Here is a 24,058-nt window from a genome sequence, read left to right on the forward strand (position 1 = left end):
ACTAGTTCACTATTCCCTCCTATCCTAATTATAAGGGAAAGATATTAACTACCATTCTTTAAGAATAATGAAGTAAGTTAATTTTATCTCATAATTAAGACTAGAGAGTGGTAACCTAATACCTACCCCTTCTTTTTTTTGGTTTGTTTTTACAGTCATGGATAGTTCCCATAAACTAGTAAACAGATGTGTGTGTGTGTGTGTGTGTGTGTGTGTGAGAGAGAGAGAGAGAGAGAGAGAGAGAGAGAGAGAGAGATCAAGGGGTAAATCTCATTCTAAGAACAGAAGCATGGACTGGAATAGTCCTTGTGACCTACCACTTTAAGAGCTGTATTAAAGTAAAAGAAATATCTGACTGTTTTCTTTTAAGTTAAAAAAAGTTGAAAATAAAAATGAATGCTGTGTTGCTTTCCCGAAGAACCAACACTGCCAAATCAGTACGATTGAAGAAACTATTGTGTAATGGTCAGGAACGCAGCAATGTTCCAATGATAGCACTGACTATAATGCTGACCAAGAAAAATAGAGACATCTCATTTAGTGTCCATATCATAATGCTAATTAATAATTAAAACAAAAGAAGGCAAAGAAAGTGATGCAGCATGACTTTTATATTTTGTTTAAAAAATAATAAAAATTAATGATGATAAAAACATAATCACAAAAGGATCACTTCTTCACCTTCAAGATAATCATATCTTTTTTATTTTTTTACCAGCTTCAAGATAATTATAACAATCATGTTGTCACAGAGCGTGGTGAAAAATGTCTAATATATGGACTAGCTGCTATGGAACAATTAAAATATTCTCACGAAGCTCCGGCTTGCCATTGTTAAAAAAAAGAAAAAGTTGCCATGGAACATCTTAAATGTGCTAAGCTTATTACAAAAAAAACAAAAAAAAACAAAAACAAAAACAAAAAATCTAAGCTTGTTGTGGACTGAAAAAAAGTCCCAAACCTTACCATTCAAGCCCTTGGGTCCAACGACCAGCTGGCGGGTATCTCTTCAATGGGCCGAATTGTTAATTTATTTTGCTTTTTGACCTATAGTCAAGGATGTTCATAAGACAGGATGAAATCCAGATATCTTTCTCTCATGTCTTATTTTAAAAAATAATTAGGATTAAATTTCAGTCTCATTTTTCATCCTGTCCTGTCTTATTTTGAAAATCATCTCCTCTTATTAGGAATTATGACTAGATCAGAACATTTTGCTAAAGTGAAAAATGTTGGAGAAAGTCCTAAATAACAACATTCATTAAAATATTAAATTATATAGCTCGTTAAGTTTAAAATTAAAATAATACAAGTATACATATCACAATAATTTAAAGTAAATTATTAAATTACATTAAACATGACATCAAGCTTAGAACTTAAAGTTAAATATACATGAGATATAACACATTATGAATTTATGACAGCAATTACAAATGATCTCTAAGCTACAAAAACAACAGTGGACTAGTTAGGTCCAACATCAAGTCATTATTATTCTTCTTTAGTTGAGATATTTAATGTTATTAACTCTTCCAAAAATAAAGTAAAAAATTTGATATAAATAAAAATTATTAAATATATATATAAGAATAAATTATGTCAATATAATTAATATATTATATGAAAAAAGAGAGATTACCTTACACTACTTGCTCTGTGTTATTAAAATTATCAATACTAAGGACTTTTAGTTTCAAATATGAATTGCAAATATTGAAAATATAATTAATGTAATTTACTAGTTATATAATTAATATAAAAATAAACTATGTTAATATAGTTAATATATTTAATGTATAATTTTAAAAGAAAAATAATATATACATCTATAATATTTAGGACGAGATGGAACATCTTGAGGGCAATTATGTGTCTTGTCTTATCCTATTCCATCTTGAATCTCTTTCTCGTCTCATCCCATAAAGTCATGTCCCACTTTTTTAAAGCAAGGATAGACCTTTTTCAATATAATCGAAACAAAACTGGGTTGATCGGGACAAGTTCAAAGTTGAACATCCCTACCTAAAGCAAAGGTTATCTCCCTCAAGTTAATAAAGGAAAATGGTAGATTTTTCTCAATTAAATTACTAAACATATGGGTTGAAATTTAAACATCCAACTACTTGCTTTTAAATGATAAAAATATTTATAACACATGTCAACTTTAATTGATATTTGTCCATCATTTTATTTGCTCTTTGAAATCAATACGTATATGTTAAAAACCAAAGTGTTATAGCTTGTGCAGCACATGAGTTAGGTAGGGTTGAGTTAGGCCCCTATTTGATGCCCAACTCAAAGTATGAACAGGCTATACTTTGCAATTAACTACTTAGCCCTACTCGTGAAATGTCTAAGCATTTTGAGTTGGGCAAAATAGGCTATGCAATATTGAGCAACCCTACTCATCACATGCACAAAAAACTTCACCAAATCAAACTTAATAAACACATAGTAAAAAGATGAGCATTTGGGGAAAAACACACACACACACACACAAATGCCACAAATTAAAAAAGAAAGAAGAAAGAAACCTACTTGTAAAATGGAAGATATAAATAAACATAATGAGGTATTAAATGTAACCGAAACACTAATATGAGCTTTAGAAAAAGTTATCTATATGTGTAATTTTTGTAACAAAACCATAATTTCAACGGGGGGCAAATCTTGCTTCATTAACTAAACACACAATTTAAGATTAACATTTGATATTATATAAAAAAAAAGATTAACATTTGATATATACAAAAAAAAGATTAACATTTGATATATACAAAATAAAGATATTATAAATATATTGTTTGAGTTGGATAGCATATCTTGCTTGTTGCTCAGCTTGACCCGACCCGAATACTAGATCGGTTCAAGCATGTCTAAATCTTTGTGTTGCTTGAACATAATAAAGTATTGAACGTAATTGAAAGATTAATATAAATTTTGAAAAGTATGAGTTATGTATGTAATTGTTTTCAATAAAACCATAATTTTAATGGGAGGAGTTAAGGATTATTTGAATTTATGATAAGTTCTCTCCCATGTCATTGACACATGGTTTAACATTAACCTTTGATATATAAAAAAACAAAGATATTATAAATATATATATATATATTGTTCAAGCACGACAGCATGCCTTGCTTGTTGCCTGGCCAAAATACTGATATGATCTAAAGAAGCCCAAATCCTTTTGGATTACCTTTTTTTGGGCTGAGCTTGGTAAAATCTTATCAGGCTACACTGAGCGTCTCGCGCAACTGAGTTACATGAACAGTCATACATTTTATACTGTTAAACTACTTGTTAAGCTATTGATTTCCCTTTGCTTGTCTTTACAAAATATGCGTCCGCATTTGCTGCTCATCGTTTGTGATGACTCAGGCCAGGAGAAATCCTAGCCTTCTATTTCAGCCTTATTTAATCCCTGCCGTTCATTTAAATTAATTTTTAAATATTTTTAACATTACATTTATTAAAATAAAAAATATAAAAAATTTTAATATTAAATTTGAACTATTTAAAATATATTTAAATGGTTAATTTGTAAAATTTATAAATTTTTTAATATTAAATTAGGTTATCTGTATTATACCTAAACTGTACAGAGTCTATCTGTATAATCAAATTGTAAAAGTATAATTTTTTTAATATTAAATTAGATTATTAGATTAAATCTGTATTGATTAAATTGGTAATAATTAAAATTTTAATTTTTTTTATATTTTTTATATTAATAAATGAAATATTCAAAATATTTAAAATTAATTTAAATGAACGGTAGGGATTAAACAAGACTAAAATAGAAGGCCAAAACTTTTCTTGATCTGATGGGCACCGAATGCGGACGCACAAAATATAGAGCACACACACACATATATATATATCCGTACCGTACAGTGATTCTAGATCTTGAATAAAGCAAGTTATCTTGAAAGTTAAATACCGCACCTGCTCACATTTTGAACTCGTTATTATTAGCACTGTTGTTCATCGTCTTGGACATGCCTATGTTTTTTTAAAATATTTTTACTGATGATATTTGAATTGAGAGACATTTTTTTGATATCTAGCAATAAGTGTTTAAGCTTAAACTTTGTTGCTGAAAAATTATCCAGAACAATCAACTCCATTTCAAGTTAGACAGTACTTAAATATAAATAAGTCAATACTACATGATAAAATATGATTGCAAAAACTAATATAGTACATATTTTATCCTTTTTAAATAAAATGAAATAATATTTTTAAGCTAAAAAATAAAATAAAAAATTAAATTTATAAATCTATAATGCTAGCATGTGATTCTTGTATTTCACACGAAATTTAAAATTTTCCACTATTTTATTGTTTTTTATAAGACCTATTTATTTTTACTGTTTTCATCTATCGATTTTTTGTATTTGTATTTCATTTAAAATTTAAATCCGTTTTCGTCGTCCGACCCGGAAGTGCGCAAAAAACCGAACCTAAAACCAAAATCCCTTAACTGCCCCGCGTTCTCCTCACATCTCGTCCCCACGTCGTTGTGTTCTATTTTCTCAGGGCTCTGACGAACTTATTCTAGGGTTTTACTGTAAACCCTCTTAAGTCATGGCCGAAGCAACTGCAAAGGAAGCTGAGGAGGTCAACACTGCTGCCACCGTAGACATGGAAGTTGAGAACACTGAATCGCCTCAAAACGCGGGGGACAAAGGCGGCTCTGAATCCGATGGCACAGATCCCGTGACAAACGGCGAGTCCAACCTCAAGCGGGACAGGGAAGAGGATGAGTCCCAGGAAGACGACGATGGAGTTTCCAAGAAGCCAAAAATGGAAAAATCAGTCGAAGAAGAAAGGTTGGAGAAGTTGGAAGGTGTCGAGGAGGAGGAGAAATCGGGTCCTGTGAACCTGGGTTACAAGACTTTTGGGTCTTCCGTTGAAATATTTGACTACTTCTACAAGTTTCTTCATCACTGGCCTCCTCATCTGAATGTTAACAAGGTATTAGCAGTTGGCACATGTGTTGTTTCTTCCCCCTGTTTTGGTGATACGAAAGCGCAATATATAGTTATATGCAAAGATGAAAAATTTTTGTATGTTGTCTTTGTTGGCACAACATGCACAGTTAATTTACTAGCGTAAGCATTTGATTAATCGAAGTTATAAGATAGTGACCGGAAAAATTATCCGGATTATGTCGTGCTGCAGTAACTGTGCAAGTTTTGTTCTTTGATGGTAGACTACATGATAATGGGTGCCATTAAATTTGTCAAGTACCTATAGGAAGATGATTTAAAAAAAAAAAAAATCCAAGCTCTTTGAATTGAATATAACGAAGGCGCTTCACCTGCGTTGTTTGGAGAGTTTGGAAGAATCTGTAATGGAGATGTTCTTCCACTGCTCCCCTGTAAATTTGAAGTTCTTTCTTATTATCTTTCACTCCTTTATGATGTCTTTTTAGTTTTCAGGCACTAGTACGAGACGGTTTTTCTTATTTCTATAATTGGGACACTGAAGAACCAGAGTATTTTTCTTGACACTGATTACAACTTGCTCTAGGCATTAAATTAAAATAGTTCTTTAGATAAATAAAAAGGACAATTTTAGTATTGCCAGATGCCAGCCAAAAAAATTAGAGAGCTTCTCGCGGATTAGTGGTTGGAGGAATCCATGGTATTTAGCTTATTGTGTGGCAATTGGGAGAGCTCATAAAAGTGGGAGGAAATGTGGAGGCCGTGACTCGTTATACAAAATTTGTTCTGTTGTTACTTCAAGCTTTTGTTTCCTTTCCTTTCCTTTCCTTTTTTTAAGAGACGTGATATGTTAAATATCTCGATTTTGATCACACTTGCATTTTTATGATACTGATGTATTTATCTGAAATTGTGTACTGAATTTATTATATTGATGACGGTTCTTACATTTTCCGCTAAATGTTGGTTTGAAGAATTCTTGCGCTTCCAGTATCTGAAAACTCTGGCTCTATCCTTATAATCATCTATAACCTCAAAGCCAACCTCCAGCTTCCATTCAATTTGGTGGCATTTTGTGCAATGTTAAACATCCACTGTATTGGGGTTATCCTTTATAGTAGGTGTGGGCATCTGCGAATGCTTTTCTTCTTGTTGCAGAATTCTCAAGTGTTTGCCATCTTTGGTGCATCTATCACAGAGCAGCTTGATTTAGAATTCAAGTTCTTCTCTCTGTGGGAAACGTTTTCTGAGCAACATTTTAAATGGTTGTTTTTAATTTGATGCATGTATTTGCTGAATGCTTTTCAATGTACTGCTGAGTGGCAATTCAGTTTCATTTCATATGTGCATGTCAGGATTGAACTATGGTGCCGTAGCCACTTCCTGAATTCGCTGAGCTTAGCTTACTAATTCTGTGCTTTTTGTGTTGTGGGCAGTATGAACATACAATGCTGCTGGAATTGCTTAAGAAGGGCCATTCAGAACCAGATAAGAAGATTGGTGCAGGGGTCCGCACTTTCCAAGTCCGTAACCATCCTACATGGAAAAGCAGGTGCTTCTTCCTCATCAGGGAGGATGACTCCGTTGATGATTTCAGCTTCCGGAAGTGCGTAGATCATATACTTCCGTTGCCGGAAGAGATGCAACTGAAGTCTCATGTGAACAAGATGTTAGGTGGTGGAGGAGGAAAGGGACGCAGAGGAAGAGGTGGTGGGAAAGGAGGCGGCCGGGGACATGGCAAGGGAGGGAAGTTTAGGCGCTGAGTTGAATAGATGGTAGTCGGAATTGGTTTCCAAGAGTTGAAATGTTTGCTATATTTCCAGCTTGTTTCGTTTTTCCTTCTGATCTCTTTGTTGACTTTCGTAGTTACGCAACTTAAATCCCTGCCCTTTGCAATTTGACTCGTTGCTCCAACTCCAAAGTTCACTCGAGAGCTTCGAATCGGGGGTTTTTATCTCGACAGAACTCAAAACAGAAATAATTGTACAAGTGTATGTGAGGGGGGTTAAACAAAAGGAAGAATTACATTTAAGGACTGTTCAAAAAAAAATTCTTCACAAATAAGGATTAATGATTTTCATTTAAAAAAAAGTCACGTTTATATTTTAATAATAATTTGTTAATTTTATTAATTATTAATTGCAAATAAATTTTTTTAGTGCTTTTAGATGGATTCTCTCACTGAAAAAAGGATGATAAAATACACACGTGATGGAATAATATTCGATTTATGAAACGCCTTCGCCTAAACGTTGAACGTGGGCCACAAGACTTGGCCCAAATGAACAAAAGAAAGAAATTAGAAAGGAGAAATAAGGGACAATAAATTGCCATGAAAATCAGCTTAAGCATGTCAACCATAGTTTGGTCCATCGCATTTTAGGCCCCAGATATGAGTCTCAACAAAAAACAATTCATTCTTTTGTTTTTGGGCTGGGGTGCCGAGAGGGACGTTGATTGGGACTTTGAGACTCTTCACTTCAGATTTTTTTTAAGCTCTATTTGGCAGAAGGTACTGAATTTTAAGGAATTGAGATTGAGGTTGAGAAGAAATTTTAAAATTATGTTTAGTATGTGATAGGATTAAAAAAATGACTCAGATCGAACTAAAAAAGAGAGTTAAAGATTCAACTGCCCTCATTTTCTTCCTTCTACTCTTCCATTCTTCCTTGCTGTCATTGTGAGCTGCATCTCACTTGATTCTTCTCCCTCCTCCTGCATCAATTTTCTCCTTTCAAGAACTCTTTTCCCCGCTACTTTACTGATCGAACCTCTCATTCATTTTCCCTCTCCATGGCAAATGGAAACACTGAAGCCCCCCAAGAAAAATGTGACGCCCGTCGCCATCAATGGAAATGCTAAAGCTCCTGAGAAGAAAAGCATCATGACCCTTGCTGAAAATGGAGACACTAAAAGCTCAAAGAAGAACAGAATCCAGGTTTCCAAAGATCTGGAATAAGAAATGCAAACGAGATCCATGGTGAACAACCCTATTATTTTAATGCCTCAGGAATAACCCATGGTTTTAATGCCTCGCTTTCGATTTCAATTTTGCAATCAACATTTGAATTGATCTCACCCATCACCAGATCCAGAACAAGAAAAGCATATTTTGATTTCGTCTCGCCGTCTCTATTTTGTTCTTGCTCGCATCAAGGTCCATTGTTGCGGGTCTTCGTCTCACCCATCACGTATTTGCTATTGCTTCCGTCGAAGTCGTTACTGGCAAGGGAGGAAGTTGTCGCCAGAGTCATCCATGGTATGGTGAACATGCCGAGCAAATAAGGTGAATGAGAAGGTCAGCTCATATGTGGGCATTTTTTGGAGGACATTTTTGATCATGAAAATTTCAATTTTAAAATTAATTTTACAATACTAAAAAGGCGATAAATTTTGAGTATTTTCACATAAATAGAACTAAACAATCCAAGTATTAATGAATATTTTATACCAAACATGTCAAAGGCATTATTATTTTAACCCAATCCCAGACTTTACCTTCCAGTGATGGTTGCCAAACGGGGCCTCAGAGTCAATTGCTTGGATCATTCCTATTTACACAACTACGTTGCCTTGAGATAAAATTCATTTCCATCTTATAATTTTCTATTTGGCAAATGAGACAAATGTAAAAGAGTAGTCTTATTGTGCTAGTCTTGTGTTAAATTTCTAGCCCAACAATGACAGAAAGGAAACAAAAGTGGTAGCATCTGTGTGCTAAAAAGCCAAAAAAAAAAAAAAAACTGTTTAAAAGTGTATTTTCTGTTATTTGTTTTGAAAAAAAATTAAAAATTATTCTGAAGAACTAAAAATAAAATAATATCTTTTAAATATTTTGTCACTATTTATTATGCAAAACTGGATAAAAGACATAAAATATCATTCTTTTATTAATGACAATTACACTAATAAAATAAATTATTATTTCACTGTTTATTTTACCAATTTATATTTTTTTAAAATAATAATTGAAACAGATATTTTTTTAATTTTTTGTTTCTAAAACTTACTCTAAAAAATTATTTTAAGAACATGAAAACAGAAAACAGAAGCCATCAGGCCCTATATATCCGTCACAATTCACAAAGCATGTGAGATTGAAGGAAGTTAGCTCTGAACCTTCGTGAATTGGGCCATTATTGATGGGCTAACGTCATCCCAAAAGCCTATGAAACATGAGGTCTGGAATTCTCTGGAGCCCACTGTGGCACTGCCCAAGCGTCAAGATGCTTAAAAAACGTTTTATCACAAAAAAAATAAAATGAAATGGAGATGCGTGAAAACGCTGTTGTGTAGAGCAGAACGCGCTTGGAAATTGGAATCGTCCTAAAGGCTAAAACGCCATGAACAAATTTGGCGCCCAATTTCGTCGCCGGCAATGTTACCCAGCCTCCTTCTCTCTCACCGTTTAGTTCCTGCCGTCTCCCACTCCCAACGCCATTTCCTTCACATCTCTCGGCCCCATCAGCTGAACCCACCAAATCCTCCAATCGAAACACCGCCTTATCCTCACCAGAATAAGAATCATCCAAAACCCATCTCAGTCCCTGCCGGTAACTTCCAGAAACACCTCGTGATTTCTGCATTAAAATCTGTCACCCATGAGACCCACTTTCTCCAAATACACGCTCTCATTGTCCGTGCATCCCTCCTTCAAGACCCTGCAATTTCCCTCCCCTTCTTGTCCTGTGTTTCCCTCCGGGGTTTCTTTCCGGATCCCTCGTATTCCCGCCGTTTTTTTGACCGAATTATCAACCCTTCGGTTTCTCACTACAACATCATGATCAGAGCATACTCTATGAGCTGTTCTCCTGAACAAGGCCTCTATTTATATCGAGATATGAAAAGACGTGGCATTCTTCCAGACCCATTGTCCTCTTCTTTTGCTGTCAAGGCTTGCATTAAGATTCTTCATCTTCCTTGGGGGGTTCAGGTTCATGGAAGTATCTTGAAACATGGGCAACGATCAGAGAACCTTTTGCTGACAACTCTCATGGACCTGTATTCTCGCTGTGAGAGACTGGGTGAAGCATGGAAACTGTTTGATGAGATGTCGCAGAGAGATACTGTGGCTTGGAACGTCATGATTTCTTGCTGCATTCGTAATAATCGGGGCCGGGATGCTTTGAGCTTGTTCGATGTTATGCAGGGTGAAAGCCATAGGTGCGAACCCGATGATGTTACGTGCTTACTCCTGCTTCGAGCTTGCGCCCATTTGAATGCTTTGGAATTTGGGGAGCGAATTCACGATTACATTACAGAATATGGCTACGGTGGGTCTCTGCGCTTGTCTAATTCTCTCATATCCATGTATTCTCGATGTGGTTGTTTGGATAAGGCTTATCAGTTATTCAAGACAACAGAAAATAAAAATGTGGTTTCATGGAGTGCGATGATCTCTGGTTTGGCAATGAATGGGTACGGGAAACAAGCTATGGAAGCATTTGAAGAGATGCAGAGAATGGGGATTCGTCCAGATGATCAAACATTCACGGGAGTTCTCTCTGCTTGCAGCCATTCTGGGTTAATCGATGAGGGAATGTCACTTCTTGAGCGTATGAGCATAGAATTCAGAATAACTCCCAACATCCATCATTATGGGTGCATGGTTGATCTCTTGGGGCGTGCCGGTTTACTTGATCAAGCCTATCAGCTTATCATGTCCATGCAGGTAAAACCAGATTCAAAAATATGGAGGACCTTGCTTGGGGCTTGTAGAATTCATGGACATGTTGGTCTAGGCGAGCGGGTAATTGAGCATTTGATTGAACTGAAAGCTCAAGAAGCAGGGGATTATGTTTTGCTACTAAATATCTATTCTTCGGCTGGTCACTGGGAGAAGGTAGCAGAAGTGAGAAAACTAATGAAAGAGAAAGCAATCCAAACCACTCCTGGTTGTAGCACAATCGAAGTGAAAGGACAAGTACACGAGTTCATTGTGGATGATGTTTCACATCCAAGAAAGGCTGAAATTCATAAGATGCTGGGTGAAATCAATCAGCAACTAAAGATTGCAGGGTATGCTGCTGATCTGTCATCTGAGTTACATAAGTTGGATGACAGCGAGAAGGGGTATGTGCTATCTTGCCACAGTGAGAAGTTAGCTGTAGCCTTTGGGGTTCTGGTAACTCCACCAGGCACAAAACTGAGAGTGGCCAACAATCTACGTATATGTGCTGATTGTCACGAGTTTATGAAATATTTTTCTGGAGTTTACAACCGTGATGTGATTGTAAGAGATCGCAGTAGGTTCCATCATTTCGGAGGAGGACACTGCTCCTGTAATGACTATTGGTAAGGACATGCTGAGATATGTGAAACCAATGGTCGACCAATGGAAACTTGGTGGCGGGATAAGATTTATTCCTCATGTTTTCATTCCTTGTGGAAATGCCGACAAGTTGATTCTGGGCAAGCAGCTTATGTCTTTGGTGATGCTCTGAGGATGCATTCCACCGCACGGATACCAACTAGACCAAGTAAATTGTGAAAGGCTCACGATTATCTGAAATATGAGACTTGGTGGCGGCTTTAATTTTTGATAAAGGTTATGTCAAAGATATTTACTTGTTGAAAAATTTTTAAGTGGAGAGATCTATATTTAAAATTAAGTATTTTATAAGCAAAATAAGTATTTTAATACTTTTTCTTATATAAGAAAAAAGATAAAATTATGCACGATATTATTGAAGATTCACGCTTATTTTTAATGATAGAGATCCTCTATGAACCTGAAAAAATCTTCCCGTTGTAGAGTGGAAGTTTGATCACTTCCCGGTGGCCGTAGAAAATTAATTTCATTACTTCATGTTATTTTTTAAATAGAGAAATGCATAACTATATTTAAGAGAGAATTATGCTTGAGTTAAGGATTTACTTTTCAAACCACAATATAAGTCATTTTTTAAAAATTTTGTTTGATTTAAAATATAGATCATTATATAAGTGTTATATACATACATATATATATATATATTCAATTACATCCTTATTGAATAATTAATGAAAGTGTTTTGAATAAGTCAAATATTATATATTAATTACATTCAAAGGTATGATTGTAAAGATGCAAAAAATTTTTAAAAATCAAGATTTTAACTAATTATTTTGATAAATATAAATTAGTTAACAATGACTTATATTTTGATTTGGAAAGAAACTCTTATAAAAAGCTTGGCTGAAATATTTTAAAAATCATGATTAAATTTTAGTAAAACAAGAAAAGTCTCATTTTGCATCTCTACAATCATATGTAAATTTGAATAAAACTTCCATTCAAATAAAATAGTAGCTCGATAACCAAAAAAGTTTGAATTTAGTGAAAAGAATTAGTCCTTCATAATATGATGAATCATTTAAATCCTTGTTGAAAGAAATATCACATTTAGCCCCCCAACCAATAATTTAAAAATAAAATCAAACTGAATGATTAGACTGCCAACCAAAGCTATTAACGTCTTGGTTTGGATCAAAAAATTATTTTCATGATTAAGTAGGATTGGACCGAAGTTAAGCCACTATTAAACTGAAAATCAGAGTTGAATAAGAAATTAAAGTAGTTTTCAGAAAATCAAACAGTTTTAAACATAATATTAAAAAAAAGCTTAAAAATTTAAAAAATAGAAAAAGTAAAAATTAGATCCTACTAAAAGCCAACTTTATTTTTGAACAATTCATATGAATAAAATATGATTTGTGATAATTATATATGCAAATATAAATACTTTTTAGTCTGCTCATATCTAATTTAACCAAGATCTACCTATATTTAATAAGTTATAAAATTATAATTTATAATATTATTAATTTACAATCATGCTATGTCATTTTATTAATATACTGTTATTTTTTTCTTGTATTTATTTCATATATATATATATTTAATATTATTTTTATTTAATTATTATGTTATCAGTTAGACCATTGGTTCAATTCAATTGGACCATGTAAATCGTGAATTTTTAGCCTTTCCAATTCAATATTAGAGCCACTTTTGAAAACATTGCACCGTGTCTTGAATATGATTATTTCTAACAAAAAGATACCTATAAATAAATAACTCAATAAAAAGGACCCCCCACTAAAAAGAATGGTAAAAGAATATAAACGTACAGTGAGTAAGGATTTTGTATTTATATATATTGTATTGTTTATTAGTTTAGGTGATTTTGTAATATTTTTAAAAAGAATTAACAATGATTCTTTAAAATTTTCCATTAAATGTGAGATTAATTTTGATCATTAATAAAAAAAGTAATTTTACAAATTTTAACTAAATTATTATACATATGGGAGGGGGGGCCTTGAAATTTCCCTTGATTTATGTGGGATGGCATATTTTGATGGTAGGAAGAACTAGTGGACGACAAGGTGATATAATAATTTATACTCAAGAAGCGGACGAGTTAGGTGACTTACAATAACAATTCCCCCAAATTGGATTCAACGTTTCTGTTGAGAATTAATCGATTCACCACCTCCTAATTTACCCAATTTCAAATTCTTAAGTTAGAGGTAGTAATCAACATTAATTATAATTTCATTTTCTTAATTTAAGTTGAGGGGTCTCAGGTTTTGTGAAATTAGCTTTTCGCAGTTCAAAACCAAGGTGATTCCCTCAACAATTCAAGTCCTGAAATTAACTTCCTTTTGTTGGTCCAAAAAGATTTGAATTGTCCTCGAGGCTTGATCATGTGCATTCAGGTGCGTCAATGATTTGATATCCAATACTTTTGGAATTTTTCTAAAGAAAAAAAGGAAAATTGTTAGAGTAGTTGCGAGTTGGTTTGACTGCGTATGATAAGTTGGGTCATCAAACGATCTACTTCTCATTGCGTCACTTAATCGTACCCTTTATATGACACATTGAAACCATAACTAGACATTGAAACCAGCAACATCAAGAACCTTTGAGAAGAGCCTGGAGAGATAACTAGACAAATATGAAGCTCAGCGTGGGGCTAGTTTTTGTAGTAATGGCCATTTTAGGAAATGAGCTCGAGGTATGTCACTGCAAGATTGTGCAATTCATATTTGGAGATTCCCTCTCCGATGTTGGAAACAACAGATACCTCTCCAGAAGCCTTGCTCAGGCAAGCCTCCCTTGGTATGGCATTGATTTTGGCAATGGTTTGCCTAATGGCAGATTCTCTAATGGCCGCACTGTTGCTGATATTATAGGTAACCACTTTGCACTTTTTAGCAGCATGTTTGCTACAACTAAAGGAAAGTTGAGTAAATAAAATGTTGCACCTTGGCTAACAGTTCTAACCTTTAATCTATTATAATTAGCACATTTTTGAGTATAAGTGCTAACTCGTTTTGGTTTCAACTTAAGTTCATAAAAAGCGAGAAAATTTACTACTATTTTTACTCATTTTCTGTGTATCAATGAATTACAAATTCATGTATACAGCTACTGCAAGCTCTAGTTTAGTAATAAGGTTGTTACCGAATTCAGATGACCATATTGGCATTGATTCTGTGCATTCAGGTGACAATATGGGACTTCCTAGGCCACCGGCATTCTTGGACCCTTCTTTAACAGAAGATGTTATATTGGAAAATGGAGTGAATTATGCCTCTGGAGGTGGTGGCATCTTGAATGAAACTGGCAGCTATTTTGTAAGCCAAAAAGATAACCTTTTCATATTCTGTGTGTGCTAATACCATTTAACACTATCATTAGAGAACACCACATTGAAACATGTTGGACAAAATGATGGAACTTGCAGATTCAGAGATTTTCTCTCTACAAGCAAATTGAGCTGTTTCAGGGTACCCAGGTGCTAATCAGAAACAAAATTGGAAAAAAAGCAGCAGATGAGTTTTTCCAGGGAGCTCGCTATGTGGTTGCTTTAGGGAGCAATGACTTCATCAACAACTACTTGATGCCTGTTTATACTGATTCATGGACATATAATGATAAAACATTTGTGGACTACTTGATGGGAACATTAGGAGACCAACTCAAGGCTAGTTAATTTTACTTTTTAACAACAAAAATTCTCCTTTTCTTTGTTTCTTGAATGGTTTTAGTACTCATGTCTGTTGTCTCTGTTTAGCTTCTGCATAGCTTAGGAGCAAGACAACTGATGGTGTTTGGGTTGGGACCAATGGGCTGCATTCCCCTCCAGAGAGTGCTCAGTATTTCTGGGAATTGCCAAGGAAAAACAAACAATCTGGCTAAGAGCTTCAACAAAGCTACAAGCAAGTTGGTAGATGACTTGGTTGCTCAACTTCCTAACTCAAGCTATAAATTTGGGGATGCCTATGATGTTGTTGACGATGTTATAAGCAATCCAAGCAAATATGGTCGGTGATCAACATGTCATGCATATTTTTCAGTAAGATTTACCCATGGCATTGTGATACTAAATATTATTGTCATTGGAATTACATTTGAATTGTAGGATTTGAGAATTCAGACTCGCCCTGCTGCTCCTTTGGGAGAATACGACCAGCGCTGACGTGTCTACCGGCGTCGAGGCTGTGCAAAGATAGAAGCAAGTATGTCTTCTGGGATGAGTATCACCCCACAGACAGTGCAAATGAGCTAATTGCAAACGAGCTAATCAAGAAATTTGGATTCTTGCGTGTCGATCAAACAAATGCTCCTTCACCTGCACCTGCTCTTGCTCCTTCTCCTGAAGATTAACAAAAATCACTGTTGTTGCTTGTAATGGAAACAAACTTCTCTCTGTTCCTTGACCTGTTTCTTACCCATAATTTTGTTGTTATGTCTGCGTGGTTATAAAAAATGCAATTTAGTTATACAAGAAACTTGCTTGTAAGTTGTATGTTCAATAATGCTCCCTTGCAATAGCTACATTGAAGTATGACTGTACATGTAACTCTCTGTACTGGGGTGATTCGTGCCCTTTTTGAACCACTTTAGATTTTTCGTGCCTATACTACTTTTTCTAAAACCGAAGAAGCATGAAGCACGTGTTTAGGAGGAGAACTTGTATGATTACACAGAAAATATAAAGTTTTAAAAATTATGGCTGTCATGGATTTATTGGATGGAGAAACGTGCAGCGAAGGAGTCTAGCTAGTGAAGCATATAGTATTAGGGGTGAGCAAAAATGAATGGAACCGAATTGAATTAAAATTTATCTATTTAATTTGGTTTATTTGTCTTTTCAATTTGATTCAGTTTTTTTTAAGAAAAATTTTGGTTGATCGGTTTAATTCCGTTTGAAAATTTTTAAATCAAATAAACCAAATTAATCGGATCATACATATTTTTCCTTTCATATTTTAAAAAATGTGAATAAATTGTTTTATAGGTGAGTAAGGAATGTCTTTCTACCACTTGCAATAGGAGTATTTTTTTTTTGTAATGTGATATTCTAATTTTTGTTTTTATAATTTAATTTTTAATATAATAGTACTGAGTTTTATTAATTTTACATGAATTGGATAAAAAAATTACTATTAAATACAATAGTAAGGCATAAGATTACTATTTTTTTGTTGGCCTTCAATATCAAGAAAAAAATTGGATAAAAAAATATATGAATAATTAGACTTCATAAATCTAAATCAAAGCTAATTAACCAAATAAACTGATCAAATCAAACTATTATAATTTGATTCGGTCATGTATTTCAATTCGATTCGATTCAAATTTTTTATATAATTTAATTGATTGGTTTTAGAAAAATTAGAACTGAATCAACCGAATGCTAGTATGCCAATTGCCAACTTTTACTGTTTTACTGTTCTAAATATTACTCTTTACTTATCATGGCATCAGAGAAAACTATAGACACATTAAAGCTGATGAAGAAAGATTCAGACATAGGCGGGACAAGAGGTTCATTTTGTGAGACTAGGCAATAGGCAATTTCTTTGCTTTGATGTTTGATAAGTTTTTTTAATTCTACCAAACGTGTCAAAGACGCCAACTTTTTGTGGCAAGTGCAATTGATCTTTCCATCTGGCACTTCGCATACGCGCTCAGGTGTCATCAATATTATAAGCTCATTGGACTGCAAAGAAATTGTGAATATCCTGATTAGAATCTGATCAGCTATTAACAAGTACTGTAGCCTTACAGGTGTGCTCTTCCTGTATTTGTACTGCATGCCTTACATTTTGTATCTCCGCAGCATCAAAATCTTCAAGCTTCAGTTGTTCTGATAATCTTATAGACAACAATATAACCATATAACATATGGTTAGATGCATTGTCATTGCGACCAGAAGTTTGGTTTAGTAGAAAAGGCTAATTTTTTACAACATGGTGAATCTAGTTTTTTAAATTTAATATGTGATCCTATTTCAAATAAAATTAGCTCCAATAGGATGACATCCATGTACAAATAAAAAAAAGGAGAATGGCAATGAGGACTCGGAAAAAAAAAAAGAAGAAGAAGCAGTGAGGACTTAAAATAACTAAATGTTCATCTATACACAAGTTTAAGTTTGGTAATTTAGTTGTGCATAAATGAACCTTCAATTGTTTTGAGCTGTCACTGACTTTTTTTACTTCTAGGGGCCCTCATTGCCATTTTTCCTTAAAAAAATATATATTTTACCATTGCTTTAAAACTAATCTTTTATGAGCTGACATATTTTTCACCAAACCGATGATGAAGTAAATTAATGGCGAGAAGTTCGTTGGTAATAACTATAGAAGGCCACTCATTTCATGATATGCCACAATGAACAATAATTTAATGACCTGAAAAGCCAGATACTTAGTATAGGCCACAGGGGTCAGCCAAGCACTATACAAATGTCAATTTTCCACAACTTTGGTAGATTACTTTTCTCAATTCTCCACTCAAACATACAAAATATGTAATTATATATTTGTATGTATCTTCAAAGGGTTCCAATTGGGTAAGCAATAATATGAATGATTACGTTAAACAATTTGGATTAGCTTCTAAAACACTTGGTTTGCAGCACACCTATCAAACTGTGGGTGGACAAATGGCATTTCAGATTTATATTTCATATCTTTTCGGCCCAAAGAAGGGCAAACATCAAAAGCTATTTGTCGGCTTATTGCCAAATGCATCCATCACTTACACACACACACACACACATATATATAAACATCAATTATTGCAAATATTATTTTATTTAAGATCTTTTTAAAGTAACACTGGACATGTGTTTGGCACCATAAATGTCCCATATCTAATCAAATTCCATAGCTTTTGTTTGGAACTGTTAAATATCATCCATGATACTGAAATTTAATTCTATTTTGCGTTTTCAATTTTTCTGCTCCTTTTTCAAAATTAAAATTTGGATATTTTGATATTTTAATAGTTAATGTGTAAGGGGTAAAAAACGTCACCAGTAACAGCAGAGTAAAAATAATGTTGAATTGAGTATATTCTAACACGTAACAAGTTCAGTCCGATGGTGGTTTGTCTTTTTTTTAATAGTTATCAATTATTGTATATTTTGTGTAATCTTACAGTGTGCCAAGGTTATTGTTTGAAGTAAGTAGAAAATGTTACTTTAAAAAGTGGCGAAACCTATTTCACTTCAAAAGATTATATATTCCGGATCTTATTATAAAATTTTATTAATTAATTTACATATATATTAAAAAAGTAATTAAAAGTAGTTCAAAGGAATATGCATGTAGATGCAAGAAAAGCATAATTTAAATAATGACATTCTTTGTTAAAAATAAGATTAAAAAATACGTTAAGGTGCATGGTTAAACGATGATGGAAAAAACCATTTAGTTTGATTGGATATCTAAGGCAAAATCCAAATGTTATTTTTTTTTGGGTAAAAAAAATTCAAATGTTATTTATTAACTCTGTTTAATGGGCAAGATCTGCATAACATTAATGAATAGTGGAAAAGCGGTTTCGAACCAATATACGATAAACATAACAGAAATGATCAAAATGTTATGCCGTGGAAAGTATTTAATGAAATTCTACACTAAAATCATTTAAGTAAAGAATGACTTTATGAAAATTAAGTCATTCAAGTCAAAAACAATTTTATAATTAAAAATTATTTTTTTATTTAATAAAACGTGAGAGGGGAACAATTTCAGTTTTTTTAATTGATGTGACGTTCTATTTATTATCAACTATGAAAATATTTACTTTTAAATCTTGCTTTATTTTTCTCGTGTGATTCATTCAAATATAAGATAAATGGCTATTTATTATTATTAATGCTCCTTTGACACTCAATGAGTTTGATAGAACATCCAAGTACATGAGCGACGCTGTGTGTATGTGAGAAGGGGCAAATGCACCCCTTAAATTTGGAAAAAATTACAAGGAGAATTATATGTTTTATTATTTTTCACCTTTTGATCCAAATATTTTGCACCCCTTGAACTAATTTTAAAGATGTTTGGGTTCCAAAATTTTTTTAAATATGTTCAATTGAAGTTCAAAAATGATGTTGTATCCCCTAATCCAGGGTCTTAGCACCGCCACTATCCGAGTACATGTAATAGTATTAGAGATATATTTGACAAATGGATTCATTGTATTAGTAATGATATTGGATATGCGGCAAGTTTTTTACTTTCTTTCACTAATACTATCTTTTTTCTTTATAAAAAAGTATTGTAATCTAATATCTTATTTTTTATTTTAGGCTGACATAGTAGAGGAGGGATGTATCCACGTTGGGAAAAGAGGGGCAATTGCCCCCATGAAATTTGCAACATTACACTTACTTTTTTGTTTAAATTACACTTGGCCCCACTTTAAAATTGCAATTACTCTCATAAAAAATTCATTGCCCCACATTTTCTTTAAAACTACCATGCATACATTTTTAAAAATATTGTTTATCCTTTTATTTATAATAAAAATAAATTTATGATGTAAGATATATTTTTAAACTTTTCATATAATTTATTTATATATTACTTTAATTATTACTTAAAATTATATTTTTCTAAAAAATATTTATATTTATATTTGGTATAAATATTGCCCTCATTGCTAAATTTTTTTAGATCCATCATTGTATAGACTAATGATTAATTCTCATTTAAAATGCTCTCATTGCATTGATTATTGAGATAGGGTTGTTTAAGACTAATGCAACATCTTACTTGCAATGAGAGAACAATTATTTAACAAGGACCCTTAACCTGCTCCTGCTCCATCAAAAGTTGAGTTGCCTCATCCATAATTCCCTGAGATAAATTGAGCAAGTGATGTGATATCTACTTGTCTACGCAACCACTAATTAAAAATGAAAATGTTAGGGAACAAGAGTCTCAAAAATTTAGTTAATATCATTACATGCTGATCTCATCATTATTATCACCCCCTTCACCTCTGCCTATCCTACTAAATTTGAGTCTCATTACATGCACCCTTATCATCATCCTTTTTTAACTCACTCATTCTTACTCAATGCAACCTTTTTCATTATATGCATTGGGCTTGAGCAACCTTATCTCGATAATCAATGCAATGAGAGCATTTTAGATGAGAATTAATCGTTAGCCTGTATAACTCCTTTACTATGTCAGTCTAAAATAAACAATAAGACATTAGATTATATCATTTTTTTTATAAAGAAAAAAATGGTATTAGTGGAAGAAGGTGAAAAACTTATTGCATACCCAGTATCATTAATAATACGATGGATCTATTGTCAGGTATGTCTTCAATATCATTGCATGCACTCAAATGTTCTATCAAACTCATCGAATGTCGGAGGAACATTAACAATAGTAAGTAACCATCTATCCCATGCCTAAGTTAATCATGTGGAAAAAGCAAAGCAAGAAAGAAAAGTAAATATTTTTGTAGTTTACAGTAAATAAAATGTCATGTCAATAAAAAAAGCTCACTTTTCATTAAATAAAAAATAATTTTTGACTATAAAATGATTCTTGGCCTAAACAAGTTTTTCATAGCCACAAAATTGTTCTCAACTTGAATGATTTTTGGTGTAGTATTTTGATAAATGCTTTTCACGATGTAGCATTTTGATAATTTATTTTATTTTTATCGCACCTTAGTAAAAAAAATTGTGGAAAAGCATACCAATCAATCAATATATAATATAAAATTAATAGTAAGCTCCATTATTATTACATAATAGAAAATATGACTTATTTGAAAGCTCATGCATTTTATGGCGAAATGTATCTCGTTTTGTGTGGGTGTAAAGAAACAATATTTTTAACAGGATTATATATATATATATATATATATATATATTAACTAAGTTAAGTGTAAATATTTGATTTCCGTTTTTTTTAAATTAAGTTTTAGGTTATTCATGCAATGTATTGGCAAGTTACTGAATTTATCTAAATTTAAATGGCAATAGAAGAATTATCTTCTTGGTGAGTGAAATTACATGCATTTGATTAAAGCCTTTACTTTGATAAATATCATCATAAAGCCAAAATGGACATTATCCAAATTACTCGGTCTTGATCTGAAAGATAGTGTTAGAGATAAAAATAATTAGCGCCATGGTAACTTCAGAGATAAGCTGTGAAAAACACAGAGATCCTGAATGATAATGAAAGCAGAAGTTGAACAACCACTAAGGGGTCCAAGTCCCCAGATAAACATTATAAATAATACTACTCTTCATCAATATTGGTCCGATCGAATTCAACTCTAGTAGTAGTTATCTCACTACACATAATCGCTTGCTATCAAGACAGCAGACAATATTGCTAACAACTGCTCTTGACATTATACGATTTGTAGTAGGAAAAGCACGCCTAGGACCAAAAGGAAGTAAGATTATTCAACACAGCATTAATTATTTCACACGCACATATCATCATGGTGCTCTTGGAGTGTGACGGTTATTAGCTCCTGAGGGCGGGTAGTCATGGAGTTCCAAGTCCATCCTCTCAGTGATGGTAGTGCTTGGCTCCGCCAACTCCAAGTTTCTCTCTGTTGTAATCTGCAACAACACAAGTTCCCAGTTAACATGAAACGATCTAGTGTGCAATTTTGCACCACGTATCTTGTGCTTTGGCCTCAAGTTTGTACCTTGTGGGTGTTCTCCAAAACATGAACTTCTGTGTCCTGCATAAGTTTCTCAGTTCCTGCATTTACAAACACACAATCAGTATGATGAAAAACAAGGGGGTGAAGAAGAGCAGGAGCAAGAGAATATGGGGAAGGAATTATTTGTTTACTTGTGATTGGGATTGCTTGCAAAGATAGAAGATGAGAGAGCCCTAGCAGAACCACAAAGAGACGAAAGAGACTAGTGCTTGCCATTTCTGCAATAATAGAGGCCGCTTGCTTAGAAACAAGGTCAGTTCTCTGGTGTGTATGTTGCTTCCCATATGGTGAGTGGTTCTCAGTTTATATAATGCAGGTCTGTGAGACTTTTGTGAATATTTTTTTGAGTATGGCATGTGGGTGATTGGAAAAGCAATCATATTGGCGAGGGTCAAAAAGGTGATAGCAACCCATCATTCCATGGGAGAAACAACGCGTTTTCAGTCTTCGGGCATATTAAAAATAAGGCTACATCATGATGATGATCATGAGAAGATAAAATTGTTGTGGCTTGTGAGTGAGAAAACACAAAACCAGTAGTATCTGTTTAAGTCAAAGATAGATGGTAACAGAAGATGGAGTACACTATGGAAGTGGAAAGATGACACAAGGGATGTTTGCTGGGGCAAAACCAAAGTTGGTACACTAATTGAGGTCAATATGTGGTGGGATTTACCATGAAAGCTTCAGCATATTCATTCCATTTTCCCTACATGAAAAGCAGCCAAACAGTCAACCTGGGTATATCCAAGAAACTCACTGAAAAGCATAGGCACTCACATATTCACAATTCTAGTGCTTCAATTCCATGGTGTATTTTCAACTGAAACATAAAAGCAAACAGGTGATAGGCACCAAATGTGGTAGTGATCTCTCCATCATGGGTATTATCTCTAGCTCATTGTATGGTAATGTCAAAGCAAAATAGTGAGTTGGTTCTTGTGCCCCTACCCCTATAGTGCATGCAGAGATTTCAAAGATGTATTGGCAACGTCACTGTTCTCCACTAAGTCAGACTAATATATACACGACAACATCCTCTCTAGATCTCTCTCTGCAAATGAAAATAAAAGAAAAAAAACTTTTGTAATGAATATAAGATGTAGATTAAAGGTTTTTTAAAGTAGAAGGGAGATCAAGCTTGGAAATTTCAATGAAAAAGGTTATGCTTACCGTAAGCAGAAAGATAAGTTTTTAGTTTTACTTGAGTAGTAGCTCTCTTTAAAACTATCCATTCAAGAAGCAGACGAATTTGGCAGTAACTATCATGTTGCAATACAGTGCTATAAAATATATATATATATATATATGAACGTGATTGACTTTGGAATCAAAAGGGCTTTTCAGTTTTCACATGGTGGGCATCATAATTTCCTTAATGACAAAATGGATTTGTTGAAGATGAATAATAATTAATAACCAGACAGTAAAGTAGAAATGTTATGCAAAGCCATTACAAAAAAAGGTTGTTAAACCAGATAAGACGGAGACAAAATGAACATATAGAGAGAGAATGGTATTATATAGATGTACGTGCGTGAGTGATCTGTGAATATTGGCATAGAAAAACGGTCCTCAAAAGTTCAAAAGCACATGCAACATGTAAAAGCCTAAATACTAGCTGAGCTGCTAAACCCACTTCATATTGCTTTCTGCAATTCTGATACTTTTCGTGTTCATTAATCCTTGGAAGGAAAGCTAATACTCAACTTCGGGGAAATTCTCCATCTTCAGTTTGTTCACATTGGCTTTTGAAAATAATTAAATAGGGAAGAAACAAAATAAAGATATGAATTGAAAGTAATGCTCACTATTCGCTTGCTCATTTGAATCTGCTACGTCCCTTGCTTTCAACGCACCACTAATCCAAGAGAGTGACAGCCAACTTTTAACTAAAGCATTAATTATGTAGACTTTAATGTTAATGGTGGTGTGTTTTTATACCAACACTATTAAAAAAATAAAATTTAATGTCATTTTACTTTACTAAATTACATTTAAGTGAGAGATTTTGTCTCTCACTAAATTCATAATTAAAAAAGAGCTTATTAAATTTAGCGAGAGATCGTATTCCCCTCATTAATTAGCAAGGGATGTGGTCCT

The 24,058-nt window shown here is 33.4% G+C and overlaps 4 protein-coding genes across 4 annotated transcripts; 3 read left to right on the plus strand and 1 right to left on the minus strand.

Annotated features, from left to right (window-relative positions):
- Nucleotides 1-4,510: 4,510 nt before the first annotated feature.
- On the plus strand, nt 4,511-6,856 carry LOC129309534 (protein EMBRYO DEFECTIVE 514). The gene is made up of 2 exons (XM_054951140.1): nt 4,511-4,983; nt 6,392-6,856. The coding sequence occupies exons 1-2, from the start codon at nt 4,594-4,596 to the stop codon at nt 6,716-6,718; spliced, it is 717 nt and encodes a 238-aa protein (XP_054807115.1). The 5' UTR covers nt 4,511-4,593; the 3' UTR covers nt 6,719-6,856.
- Nucleotides 6,857-9,069: 2,213 nt separating this feature from the next.
- On the plus strand, nt 9,070-11,547 carry LOC129309450 (pentatricopeptide repeat-containing protein At3g47530). The gene has a single exon (XM_054951032.1). The coding sequence runs from the start codon at nt 9,334-9,336 to the stop codon at nt 11,251-11,253; it is 1,920 nt and encodes a 639-aa protein (XP_054807007.1). The 5' UTR covers nt 9,070-9,333; the 3' UTR covers nt 11,254-11,547.
- A 2,300-nt stretch (nt 11,548-13,847) lies between these two features.
- Nucleotides 13,848-15,866, plus strand: LOC129309791 (GDSL esterase/lipase At1g74460). Its single transcript, XM_054951508.1, has 5 exons — nt 13,848-14,135; nt 14,449-14,579; nt 14,690-14,929; nt 15,020-15,269; nt 15,368-15,866. Exons 1-5 carry the CDS (start codon nt 13,898-13,900, stop codon nt 15,610-15,612), a joined length of 1,104 nt encoding a protein of 367 aa, XP_054807483.1. The 5' UTR covers nt 13,848-13,897; the 3' UTR covers nt 15,613-15,866.
- A 5,599-nt stretch (nt 15,867-21,465) lies between these two features.
- On the minus strand, nt 21,466-22,245 carry LOC129310112 (uncharacterized). Its single transcript, XM_054951966.1, has 3 exons — nt 22,087-22,245; nt 21,938-21,993; nt 21,466-21,848 (listed from the first exon to the last, which is right to left on the minus strand). The coding sequence occupies exons 1-3, from the start codon at nt 22,169-22,171 to the stop codon at nt 21,723-21,725; spliced, it is 267 nt and encodes an 88-aa protein (XP_054807941.1). The 5' UTR covers nt 22,172-22,245; the 3' UTR covers nt 21,466-21,722.
- Between the last annotated feature and the right edge of the window lie 1,813 nt (nt 22,246-24,058).

The sequence above is a fragment of the Prosopis cineraria genome, unplaced genomic scaffold (genome assembly GCF_029017545.1).
Source record: "Prosopis cineraria cultivar Desert tree isolate PC_DT_omini unplaced genomic scaffold, ASM2901754v1 PC4, whole genome shotgun sequence".
NCBI lineage: Eukaryota > Viridiplantae > Streptophyta > Magnoliopsida > Fabales > Fabaceae > Prosopis > Prosopis cineraria.

What these genes read in the sequence shown, in the direction of transcription:
- LOC129309450 (XM_054951032.1), top strand. Translation starts at nt 9,334, where the DNA reads ATGTTACCCAGCCTCCTTCTCTCTCACCGTTTAGTTCCTGCCGTCTCC.
- LOC129309534 (XM_054951140.1), top strand. Translation starts at nt 4,594, where the DNA reads ATGGCCGAAGCAACTGCAAAGGAAGCTGAGGAGGTCAACACTGCTGCC. An exon ending in CTCATCTGAATGTTAACAAG is followed by an intron (nt 4,984 to 6,391) that starts GTATTAGCAGTT and finishes TGTTGTGGGCAG; the next exon opens with TATGAACATACAATGCTGCT.
- LOC129309791 (XM_054951508.1), top strand. Translation starts at nt 13,898, where the DNA reads ATGAAGCTCAGCGTGGGGCTAGTTTTTGTAGTAATGGCCATTTTAGGA. An exon ending in ATGAAACTGGCAGCTATTTT is followed by an intron (nt 14,580 to 14,689) that starts GTAAGCCAAAAA and finishes TGGAACTTGCAG; the next exon opens with ATTCAGAGATTTTCTCTCTA. An exon ending in CATTAGGAGACCAACTCAAG is followed by an intron (nt 14,930 to 15,019) that starts GCTAGTTAATTT and finishes GTCTCTGTTTAG; the next exon opens with CTTCTGCATAGCTTAGGAGC.
- LOC129310112 (XM_054951966.1), bottom strand. Translation starts at nt 22,171, where the DNA reads ATGGCAAGCACTAGTCTCTTTCGTCTCTTTGTGGTTCTGCTAGGGCTC. An exon ending in GCAAGCAATCCCAATCACAA is followed by an intron (nt 21,994 to 22,086) that starts GTAAACAAATAA and finishes TTGTAAATGCAG; the next exon opens with GAACTGAGAAACTTATGCAG. An exon ending in TTTTGGAGAACACCCACAAG is followed by an intron (nt 21,849 to 21,937) that starts GTACAAACTTGA and finishes GTGTTGTTGCAG; the next exon opens with ATTACAACAGAGAGAAACTT.